This window comes from Delphinus delphis, chromosome 18 (genome assembly GCF_949987515.2).
Source record: "Delphinus delphis chromosome 18, mDelDel1.2, whole genome shotgun sequence".
Classification (NCBI taxonomy): Eukaryota; Metazoa; Chordata; class Mammalia; order Artiodactyla; family Delphinidae; genus Delphinus; species Delphinus delphis.
The window spans coordinates 24,927,548-24,940,161 of record NC_082700.1 but is presented as its reverse complement, the minus strand read 5'-3'; the positions used below and the strand labels follow the sequence as shown (position 1 = coordinate 24,940,161).

Below are 12,614 nucleotides of genomic sequence, written 5' to 3'. Positions count from 1 at the left end.
AAAGACAAATGACTAACTTCTTCTGCATTCCCATAAACCTCCAACACATCATTAGTACTTCAGAGTAAAAACCTTAATACACCTTGGCTTTTGAACAACAGAGCAATGATTTTTCAGGCAAGGCATATATCAACCCTCCACAGGGAAAGTTTCTCTAATTCAGATACTCCTTCCTAGGAGGATACTTCTTTCCCTCCCACTCTCTTCTCCCATAGTAAGAATTCTACTATAGTAAGCCACTGTGATTGATGAGCCCATGTCACAGTATTTAGTAGATATAGGTCAAATGTTTTAAAAAATGGGACAACATGGTTCTAATCAATATCAGAAGAAAAACAACTTCCAGCATCATCTATGGACAAATCCTCAAACACACCTACCATAATCAGCTGGTGTATAATTCAGAAGTTCAAATTTCCAGTGTTTGTAGCTTGAATAATTCTGATACATATCAAATATTTCCCGGGTAAATTGTTGGCAGATATCACCTAAGAGAAAATATAAAAATATTCAGTCAGCACACATTTCTCCAAAGAAGACATATAGATCGCCAGTAGGCACACGAAAAGATGCCCAACGTTGCTAATTATTAGAGAAATGCAAATCAAAACTACAATGAGGTATCACCTCACACTGCTCAGAATGGCCATCATCAAAAAGTCTACAAACAATAAATGCTGGAGAGGGTGTGGAGAAAAGGGAACCCTCCTGCACTGTTGGTGGGAATGTAAATTGGTGCAGCCACTCTGGAAAACAGTATGGAGTTTCCTTCAAAAACTAAAAATAGAGTTGCCATATGACCCAGCAATCCCATTCTTGGGCATATATCTGAAGCAAACTCTAATAAGAAAAGATACATGCACCCCAATGTTCATAGCGGCACTATTTACAATAGCCAAAACATGGAAGCAACCTAAATGTCCATCAACAGAGGAATGGATAAAGATGTGGTACATATATACAATGGAATACCACTCAGTCATAAAAAAGAATGAAATAATGGCATTTGCAGCAACATGGATGGACCTAGAGATTATCATACTAAGTGAAGTAAGTCAGAAAGAGAAAGACAAGCACCATATGATATCACTTGCATGTGGAATCTAAAATATGACACAAATGAACTTATTTACAAAACAGAAACAGACTCACACACATAGAAATCAAACTTATGGTTACCAAAGGGAATAGGGGGTGGGGAGGGATAAATTAGGAGTTTGGGATTAGCAGATACAAACTACTACATATAAAATAGATAAACAACAAGGTCCTACTGTATAGCACAGTAGGATAGAAAATATTCAATATCCTGTAATAAACCAAAATAAAAAGAATATGAAAAAAATATTCATTTCTAACTGAATCACTACGCTGTACACCAGAAACTAACACAGCATTGTAAATCAACTATACTTCAATAAAAAATTTTTTAAAAATCAGCACAAATTTCTTAGAGAGTCCTCCTTAAGTAAAAACCCCTTAGGAGTTGAGAAATGACTACTTCCGAAGTGAAACACATTTAACAGACTTTTAAAGTTACAGTGTGTCATATCAAGGTAACATTTAAGTATTTTTTAAGATCATTTATGATAAAATTATTTTATTGACCTCCAGTAGTTCTTCCAGATGTCACCTCTAAAATAACATCATTTTTGTCATATTTCTCCTTTGGCACTAGACTCTGGAGAAGCTGAAAAAGAAAAAAAAAAATCAGTATTAGTGTGTATATTTTCCATGGTATACTGCTATTCCTTGAACTTAGATAAAAGACCCCCAAATACTAAAAAATCAGTAATTAACAAAATCATAGAGCATCTCAAAGAGGTCTGGTCCTAAAATGCTTTAATAAGTAGACCTAATTAGGCCTAAAATAAATGATGATTCATGTTAACAATGAAGTTACTTGTTGGCATATTTTCTACAATGCTATCAAATTATCTTAATTTTCTAAAATGCAAAAGTTTAGATCAAAGTCCAGTGTTCCATTCAATTTTCTTCAAATTTTGCTTCTGATTAGTCTTAAACAGTAGCTTCTTTCATCTAATGAAAGAAGTAAGCTCTGAAAGTCTTCATTTGGAGAAAATGAGGACTTTTAACATATGATTATATATTCTCTCCCACAATAAATGACAGCGGACGGACACCAGGCCGTGCCCTGTCTTCTCAGCAGAGTTGCTGTTTAAAGAGTAGATTGAGGATTCCCAAGGTAAGGCTCAAATAGTTTCTCAGTGTGACAAGAAAAAAAGGGGCTTTCTAATAAAGAAAGCAACCAACTTACCTCTTAGGAAGAAAAAGGAAGCAACTTTATTATTACTAAAAGGTCTTTCAAATCAAACTGAAAGTATCTATGTGTCATGATTCCCCCTACCGACAATTTTTGAAATAGTCCATCTCTGCTAGAAATGATATAGCCTGCAGGAGAGAATAGTAGACTAAGAGTCAGACATCCTACATCTGCTTTTGACTAGCTGTTTAAATCAGTGAAAACAATAACTGATACCTCCATCCTCATCCTCAAAAAGTCCCTCTAGAGATTATCATACTAAGTGAAGCAAGCCAGACAGAGAAAGACAAATATCATATGATACTGCTTGTATGTGAAATCTAAAAAAAAAAAGATACAAATGAGCTTATTTACAAAACAGAAATAGACTCACAGACATAGAAAACAAACATATGGTTACCAAAGGGAAAAGGGGTTTGGGATTAACATACCTCCACTACCATATATAAAATATATAACCAACAGGGACCTACTGTATAGCACAGGGAATTATACTGAATATTCTGTAACAACCTATAAGGGAAAAGAATCTGACAAAGAAGATATATGTATATCTGAATCACTGTGCTGTACACCTGAAACTAACATAACATTGTAAATCAACTATATACTTCAAGGAAAAAACGTCTCTCTACTGGATTCCCAGGGTAGGGAAGACTGAAGGTAGGAGGATGGCAAATATGACAAAGGGGAACATAGTACATAGCACCGTATTTTCATTTTCTTTTAGACAAACCATCCATTGAGCTAGAAGGGACTAAAGACTTGTATTAACCCACTGTCTCTATGCCCTTGGATTCATTCCATTCTATCCTGAATGCAAATTTTCAATCCTTAATTAACCCAGTTACCATGTACCACTCCCTCTTTCTAAGACTTAAAACCCCCTGACTCTACTCCATGTTGAAGTAAATTTCTTCACTAGCATGTGTTCCCTTGTCTGGTAACTTAATAGATTCAGCTTTGGAATACTTTTGTCTGGGGGGGGTTGGTTTCGTTCCTTGCCAACACAATCTCTTCAATCTCATTCTGTAGTAAATGACAGCACTAAACCCAATATTATCAATCATCATAAGAGAAGACTTAATCAACTGGTGTTTGGAAAATAACTTTGAGCAGCAAAACATAGTCTAGCAAGAATAGTATTCCTTTACATTAACATTGCTGAGATTAGTTTACCTCTTAAAACATACCTCACTGTATAACATGTTGATTTTCTGAAGAATGGTTTGCCTCTCTTCCAAAGCAAGTTCTTGTAACTGCTTTTCATCTTCTTTATTTAGACCTACAAACCGTCGACAGAAATAATGGTAAAAATGTTTAAATACTTACAAAGAAATTCTTAAATTGCTATCTAATCTCTACCTACTAGGTTTTATTTCAGTTGTGAAGGCAAGGGATTATAAAAAAGAACAGAATAGTTAGAGAATGTAAAGTATTTGCTAAGTGTGTCCAAAAAACTCAACAAATACGATCTTGCCCCAATGAGCTGGTGATTTGAATGTCTGTAAGTAATTATAGAAATCAGTGATAAATCAAACAGGTTTAAAAAAGGGACTGGCTAATTAAATGTAAACCCGAATAAGCTAAGTTTCAGGGTAAACTGGGGTGACCATTTCTTGTCTAAAGCTGGCAGCCATTACCCAGCACACTGTGAGTAATGTAGCATGGCTAGAACCTCCTCTTTTTTTTTTCAAGAGAAGTCAGAAATAAGACCTCTTTAAAATTCTGAAAGCTCTTGAAATGTTCATACTTAGTAAACATTTTTTAAAAACACCACATGGGTCAAAAAACCACACATCCTTGCAAGCCTCTGCTTTATGGAAAGAATGGTCATTTTCACATCATTTCAAAGCAGAAAGTTAAATCATGGAGCTCTAATAACACAAGCTATCAATGAGATAGTGGCCAAGTAGGGTGGATCCCATAACCTTTGACTCCATTGCTTTAGATGCCCAGAGATTCCATTTGTCACTGGTGATGTGTGCTAGATGAGGTAGAAATTTTTAATTCTTAAAAATAAAGAAGAAAATAGAAATGAAGACTCATACAGGAGAGAAGGCTCTTTAAAATTCTTTTCTAGTCATGGAAGTCATGGGGGTCTGGCGGGATTCTATGCCTCATTCCTGCTTTCAACATTTCACACTTACTCTGTGCTAAATACTCTGCCAGTTGCTGGGGACACAAGGATGAATAAAACATGGTTCAGGGCTAAAGTGGCTCAGTCTGGTGGGAAAGGTGGACACATTCACTTGATTACAGTATGTGGTGTGGGCAGGACCATCGAGGCCTAAAGGGTGGTCTAACCCAGACTTCAACCCCTAAGGAAGGCTCCTAGATAAGGGGCCACCTGAACTCAATTCTAATTATGGATCACCTGTTGCAGAATTGTAGTATCGCTACTGGCCTCACCTTGTGCACATAAGTCTCGGGTCAGAGGTACCAGAAAAACCTGCTGATCTGCAATCATATAAAATTATTTTTGTGGCTTTTTATTATTTACTGAACTGTAAGATCCAATCTAGTTCAATTTCACTGTATCAACAGATTCAAGAGTCTATTACACCTTATGTTTGGTGCCGCAGGAAATAAAGATGAATAAGACACAGGCCCTGTACTTCCCTGGTGGCGCAGTGGATAGGACTCCATGCTCCCAATGCAGGGGGCCCGGGTTTGATCCCTGGTCAGGGAACTAGATCCCACATGCATGCTGCAACTAAGAGTTTGCATGCTACAACTAAGACCCAGTGCAACCAAATAAATAAATATTAAAAAAAAAAAAAGAGGGCTCATGTCGTTTAAAAAAAACAGGGAAAGGGACTGAAGTTAAGACAATTACATAATGGATCAGAATATAAAACAGAGAAAGGCAATCATACTTGTTTTACAGAGGGGAGTGAAGCCAAAGGATGATAGTCAAGCCATACTAATATTACACATGATACAAACGTGGCTGAAAGAGGTTATGTCAATTTAATTTGGAAAGCATTTAGTAAGCTCCTATTATGTGCAAGCAACTTTCCCAAACTAATTAATTACAAATTTGAGTGGCATTATGCGGAAGAGTAAAAAATAATCCTCATTAAAAGAGGTGAGAGGGAATTCCCTGGCGGTCCAGTGGTTAGGATTCTGCACTTCCACTGCAGGGGGCACATGTTCAATCTCTGGTCAGGGAACTAAGATCTCGCATGCCTCGTGGCCAAAAAAAAAGTGAGAGACTCGCAGACCACTAATAGGAGGCAGAAAAAGGTAAGGCTTTGGACATCCAGGACTTTACAGGTATAGCTGTGACTGGCCTCGATGCTGCTTAACATCTCTAAGGCTTAATGAAACAGGATGGAGCACAAAAGAAAGTTTATAAATTAAACTAAAAGCCAATAGCAAGGGACTTTCCTGGTGGTCCAGTGGTTAAGACTCCATGCTCCCAATGCAGGGGGCCCGGGTTCGATCCCTGGTCAGGGAACTAGATCCCACATGCATGCCGCAACTAAGAGTTTGCATGCTACAACTAAGACCCAGTGCAACCAAATAAATAAATAAATATTAAAAAAAAAAAAACAGGGCTCATGTCCTTTAAAAAAAAAAAAAAATTTGTATAAATGTTGAATCCCAGGTTAGTCCATTATACTTTTCTCTCAACTTCTGTATATTTTGGAAATTTTTCATAAAAGAAAAAATGTTAAGGCAATAAAATATTAAGAGATACTAAAATTAAAAATTAACACCTCTCACATTATATATAAAATTAACTCAAATAGATCAATGACCTAAATGTAAGGACTAAAAATATAAAACCCTTGGAAGAAAACTCAGATGTGAACTTTTGTGACCTTGGATTATGCAATAATTTCTTAGATATGTCACCAAAACACAAACAAGAGAAAAAAAAGATAAACTGAACATCATCAAAATTAAAAACTGAGGTGCTTCAAGGGACAACCCACAGAATGGGAGAAAATTTTTGCAAATAATATATCTGATAAGGAACTTGTATCTGTAATATAAAGAACTCTTACAACTCAATAATAAAAAGACAACTCCATTAAAAAATGGGCAAAGGATCTAAACAGTCATTTAACCAAAGGTGATATACAACAGCCAATAGGCACATAAAAAGACACTCAACACCATTAATCAGGGAAATGCAAGTCAAAACCGCAGTAAGATACCACTTCACACACACCAGGAAGGCTAGAATCGAAAGGGCGGATCACAAGGGTTGGAGAGGATGTAGAAACACCAGAACGCTCATACACTGAGGATGGAATGTAAAATGGTTCAGTCACTTTGGAAAACCAGTCTGACAGTTCCTCAAAAGGTTAAACATGGAGTTACCACACAACTGAGCAATATATGTCTACACAAAAACTTGTACACAAATGTTCATAACAGCATTGTTCATAATAACCAAAACAGTGGAAAAACTCAATAACCAACAACTGATGAATGGATAAATAATATGTGGTATATCTATACAATGGGACATAATTCAGCAATAAAAAGAAATGAAGTACAGAAACATGCTACAACATAAATGAACCTTAAACATATGCTAAGTGAAAGAAGCCAGTCACATAGGGTAACATATTGTATGATTCCATTTATATAAAATGCCTGAAATAAGTAACTGTGTAGAGACAGAAAGTAGATTAGTGGTTGTCTAGGGCTGGCAGGGATGGGGGGGATTGGCATGAGATGGCTAAAGGGTGCAGGGTTTCTTTTTGGGGTGATGAAATAATACCCATACCATATAAGCCCTCTGACGGCGTAGGAATTGTATTTTTGTGTCCCTGGTATGTAGCACATAGGACAGTGCCCAATAAAGATCTATTAATAAATTAAAAATTCTGAAAAGGTCAATATTTAGTCTCCCAGACCCTAAGTGCTTCTTGGCAAGTACCACAAGGACCTCGGTCTCTTAGTAGTTGCTCTTTAGCAGCTGAAATACTTCAAACACCCAGAGTACAGAGTCCTGTCCTTTCCAAGTGCAGGGCTTACTATGTGCAGGCTTTTTAAAAGACTGTATTCAATATACCTTTAACTTAGAAAATCAATCCTGTACTTGTACACACACATCTTTTACCTACTTTTACACATTGATTCTAATTCTTCAATGGCTTGTTCAGCCTCCTGAATTTCTTTGTAAATGACTGCAAGCGGAGCCAGCTCAGCATGCCGTTGATTCAAGGACCTCCGGTCCCCTTCACTCACAGAGATATGCTGCAAACAATGATCAAGTGTTTGGTACTCCTTACTCAGGTCCTCCATGTATTTCTGTAGTCCTTTATGCTTCCAGAGCATCCTGGTATCTTGATGACAATATCTCCTGGACCAATTCTCACTTAACAGACAATGGAGAATGTGATTCCTGTTTCGTCTAAAAACCCACAGCCTTGTGTCAAGAGGTATCTGTGTAAGTTGATGAGAATGGAGATGGACATGGCACTGGTGGTGACCATTAAGACACGGATGTCTAAAAAGCCAAACAAACAGGTGACGATTCATTTCAGCATCTGAAACAAAATAAACACAATCTGAGAAATATCAACTCCACAGATATAAAAGCTGAAGGAGCCTCAAGAAATCTTGCTCAGTTCACTGCCTCAGCCAGCTCCAAACACAGTCCCTAAATTCAATAACCCACAAGAAGAAAACGAATCTTCAAATCTGTGAATATAACAAAATAAATGAAGGTAGTGCTGTTTTCTACCCATTCAACATATATAATTAACTAAGGCAAATGAGTAGGAGTGTAACTAATAAATATATCAATAGAATGGGTTAAATCAGCTATTTTCTAGAAAGTACCCAGAATCTAAAATTGAGTGTGTGAATAAGCTCTTGACAAGTATGAAATAATCATGCAAACTTTAGATGGTTCGTATATTAATAGATTTTTAAAGTTTGAAGGAAACACTACTTCCTTGTCTAATTCTTAGGTATCCAGATGCCCAAGGAAGTCAAGTAACTTAATCATGATTATTCATTCTGCCAGATAGAGGCAGAGCTGAGATGAATGCAGCTTGCCTGTTCAGACTTCAGTGCTTTTCATTCCCAACTATGCAATCACTCTTCGAAGGTGCTTCCCTTTTAGCTGAGATCCTAAAGGACGGAAAATTTACACACTGACAGACTAAGAAAGTAGAAAGTTTGGTAAAAAAAAAAAAAAAAGACAATGATGATAATTATATTAAATGAAAAAAACAGAATCAAAACAATATAATCTCAATTAGGTTTTCAAATTTGTCTACAGTATATGGAATACATGGGTTTATGGGGACATAACTGCATCATAAGTTGAGGAAGAGCTTTATTTTGAAAAAAGAAAACTAAAAACATACCAAAACGTTAGTAAGATGATCTCTAGTTGTGGGATGATGGATTCCTTTTGCTTCCTTTTTTTTTCTACTTCTTCGTGTTTTCCAAGTTTCCTATACATTTAGCACATACTACTTTTACAATCAGGAAGAAAAATTACTTTAAAAAATTACATGTTAGGTGAAATTAGTTATGTACAATAATAATTATCTGTTCTTCCTTCTAACAGAGATAATCAAAAGAGCTAACAAATGTACACAATGGTTTTACTGAGTAAGAAAGAGAAGATAAAGTGTTCTAAGAAAAATACTTTGCCCCTAAAATCCTGAGGTTCAAAGTTGAAATAAGGGTCAAAATTGATCAGAATCAACCTTTATTGTCTCCAGTGTTTCTACTACGTTAGGTGTATTCATATATTAGCTCATTTGATCATTGTAAGTCTGCTAACTTGGATATTGTTATCTCCTAGGAAATAAAATATTCAGAACAGTCTCTAAAATATTCACAGTTTGCAGGGTTGTACTAAGGAAATTTAACATACTGAATCACATTGAGAAAAGGACTGCGGGAAGCATACACAAAGGCACAGTAGCCACAAATGTTACAGTCCTCCAGCAGGAGTTTCTGCCTGTCTTCACATTGAGACAAGCTGGGACCCGGGACCCTTTGCTGCAGTGCTGCAATGCTTGCACCTGGACAAATGTTTCCTTAAGCAACAAAATACAAAGAAACAAATATGGGCTAAAAATAACTGTGTGCATGGGCAGTTGGGGCAAATTCTGGACAACTAGATAAAAGGAGACCAAAAAGCCCAACTGGCACCTCTGAAGAGCTGGCAGCAAAAGCAGAGAGTGGGGAGCAAAAGCAGGGTACTGCGCATGCCCCCTGCACAAAACGTAGCCAAGGGGATGGGTAGACCACTTAAGCCACCCCTCTGCTGGATCCCTGAACACACCCCTACCCTCACCCCATGTAAGGAACCTGCTCACTCCCCTCTGCTGCAGCAGGGGCCACGATATAGCCTTGCCTGAATTTCTTGTCTGGCCTCTGATCAATATCTATTGATTAAGGAGGCCAGGAACCCTGGTCTAAAACAACATCTAGTCACAGAAAGTGTGTCCATTTGAAAAAGGACCTAACAAAAAAAATGGCAAAAAGATTTTTGTTAAAACACCTCTAGCTAAATTTCCATTTCAGAAATAGTAGAAAATGCAACTCTCAAGGTCATGAACCTCAATGTTAAGTAAATCCCAAGACATTTATCTTCTAGGTTTATCTATACCTGAGAATAGCAAGCCTTCTCAATCACTCCCCCACAATAACGGGATTAAAATGATACTCTAGGGGCTTTCCTGGTGACTCTTTTCCAGTCGTTTAAGAGTCCGCCTGCCAAGGCAGGGAACACGGGTTCAAGCCCTGGTCCGGGAAGATCCCACATGCCGCGGAGCAACTAAGCCCGTGCGCCACAACTGCTGAGTCTGCGCTCTAGGGCCCGTGAGCCACAACTACTGAGCCCTCATGCCACAACTACTGAAGCCTGCGCGCCTGGAGCCCGTGATCGGCAACGAGAGAAGCCACCGCAATGAGAAGCCCGCGCACCGCAACGAAGAGTAGCCCCCGCTCGCTGCAACTAGAGAAAGCCCGCGCTAAGCAACGAAGACCCAACGCAGCCAAAAATAAATAAATAAAATAAATGAAAATTAAAAATAAAATGATACTCTAGGGACAACTCTCAGCCTTGGCAAGTCAGAAGTGACACTAAGCCGGCACGAGAGGATCACGTGTAAGCCACACTAACTCGGTATACGGAGTGATCCCATAGGGAGACACCATGGGGGAAAAAAAAAAAAGCTGGAGAAAGAAAACAGACTTTTAAGACCAGAAAAGAGAAGTGAACTGTGAGCACGTTAAAAAAAAAAAAAAAAAAAAAAAGACAGAAAGGACGTTAGGTTTCCTTACGGAGGTCTGAACCTTCTGTGCACTACGTTTCAGCCCGACAGGCACCGGATCACTTTCATTGCCAGGTTCACCTCTTCCGGCTTAGCGCTTGATCCCGCCTCTTCCGTCTCGACTCTTCTGCAGAAGAGTAGTCCTTGCGTGTGCCTAACAATAAGCTAACAGAGGAAACAAAGAGAAAAATGGAAAAGCGAGAAAAATTCCCACGAGAGAGATGACCAGGCGACTTACTCATCCGGATTCTGAGCCCAGGGTGTAGGTTGCGATGGAAGGGGGAGGGGAGGTGCAGGGGCATTGGTGCCGCAGTGTTCACTGAACCACAACTCCCAAGAGCTCCCCACCCGGGAATCTTGGGAGTTGTAGTTTATCTCGGACGAACGCCCAGCCTCCAACCCCCTAGGCCAAAGGTGGAGCTTTGGTTGTCAAAGTTTCAGGCAAGCCCAAAAGGGAGATTCCCTACAGTTCTGATTAAGAGATCAAGATATACAAGAATTTTCGTGTATATAGAGCCACTAGAGCAGAGATTCCTGATTTTTTTAAATGAGGATCCCTTTTCATCATTCAAAAATGTGCAGGATTCTGCATGTTAATACTTGTACTTTCAGCTTCCATTGCCTGAGAAGATACCTAATGACTAATTGAGACTATAAAGTTGTATTTTTTTAAATCATAAGGAGGATCCAAAATATGAGAGACTATATATAGCCACAACTTAGTGAATTTATAGCTGTTGTATACATAAACACAATTTGGGGGCTCAATTTAAGTTTGTAGCTTGTAAACCATCAATTAAGTAAAGCATTAAAAATCCTAAATAATAAACAATTCCAGGAAAATGCAAATATATTGCCTTACTTTGAATATTCAAGTAGGATACACGTTTACATGTCATTTGACCTCTGTGCCCTAGTATTTCTTCCTGAAAAGCAGAGGCAACAAGAATTCCACATTACCAACTTCACAAGACATTTTCTTAGTTTATGACCACATATATAAAAAGGAGAATTAGGCATAAATATAAATATCTAACACGTATTGCCTATTTCAAGGTATCTACTTCTACCAACTACATATTAGCTACTACTCTAAATGGCTTAAGCCTATTTATTAATTAATTTAATCTTTACAACAACCCTAAAATACCCATTTTGCAGAAGAGAAAACTAAGGCACAGAGAGTTTAAGTAACTTATCCAAGGTAAAAGAACATTAAGACAATCTGTCTTAATGATCTATGGCTCCTAAGCTCTGATACTGCCTCCCTCCTCCAGAAAAAAGAAAACATTCAGTCTTTCATGCAGTAAACATGGAGCACCAGTTATGTGTTAATCACTATTCTAGACATGAGACTTCAGCAATGAACAGAAAAGACAAAAATCTTTGCTCTCACGAATACCAAAGTACCCACATAAATCATTCTCCTAAATTATCCAACAAAATCTTTTAATTCTTTATTTTGATGCATATATAAAACTTCCTTCTTAAAAAATAAGCTTTAGTGCCATGGACTAATCCCTCCCAAATTCAGTATGTTGAAGCTAACCCCCAGTATGACCCCACTGGAAATAGGGCCTTTAAGGTGATTAAGGTTAAATAAGGTCATAGAGAGGGAACCCTAATCTGATAGGACTAGTGCCCTTACAGGAAGAGACCAGAGAGCTTGTGTAGTCTCTTTCTGCCCCCCTCTTTCCCTCAACAAGCGAAAAGAGGTCAGCGGGTGAGCACACAGCAAGATAGCAGCCACCTACAAGCCAAGAGAAGAGACCTCAGAATGAAACCTACCTTGCCAGCACCTTGATCTTTCCAACCTCCAAAACTGTGAGAAATAAATTTCTGTTGTTTAAGCCACTCAGTATGGTACTTTGTTATGGCAGCCCAAGCAAAGACATTTACATATGTAAACATTTATTGAGATATACATGAAACGTTATACACTTTATGAATGTTATTTCTAAATTTAAAGGAAATCCCTAAAGACTATAAATATTGCTTCCTCCTCCATGTGTTTTTAAAGAAAGTAATGTGGTTATAATTATATTTATTAATATGCAAAGATG

The 12,614-nt window shown here is 37.9% G+C and overlaps 1 protein-coding gene across 5 annotated transcripts in view; it reads right to left on the bottom strand.

Annotated features, from left to right (window-relative positions):
• The window catches only part of MTRF1 (mitochondrial translation release factor 1), a 67,028-nt gene that overhangs the window by 37,842 nt on the left and 16,572 nt on the right, over nt 1-12,614 (bottom strand). Inside the window, exons 1-8 of one of the 5 annotated variants that reach the window (XM_059995529.1) lie at nt 11,414-11,444; nt 10,562-10,716; nt 8,626-8,715; nt 7,372-7,797; nt 4,697-4,744; nt 3,478-3,569; nt 1,609-1,690; nt 381-488 (exon numbers count right to left, since the gene is read on the bottom strand). In XM_059995529.1, coding sequence (XP_059851512.1) covers nt 381-488; nt 1,609-1,690; nt 3,478-3,569; nt 4,697-4,744; nt 7,372-7,789 — 748 coding nt within the window. In that variant the 5' untranslated portion in view covers nt 7,790-7,797; nt 8,626-8,715; nt 10,562-10,716; nt 11,414-11,444. Of the gene's footprint in view, nt 1-380; nt 489-1,608; nt 1,691-3,477; nt 3,570-4,696; nt 4,745-7,371; nt 7,798-8,625; nt 9,255-10,561; nt 10,717-11,413; nt 11,445-12,614 lie in introns of those variants that run through there. The other 4 variants (XM_059995528.1, XM_059995531.1, XM_059995532.1 and 1 more) reach the window with 4 other exon arrangements.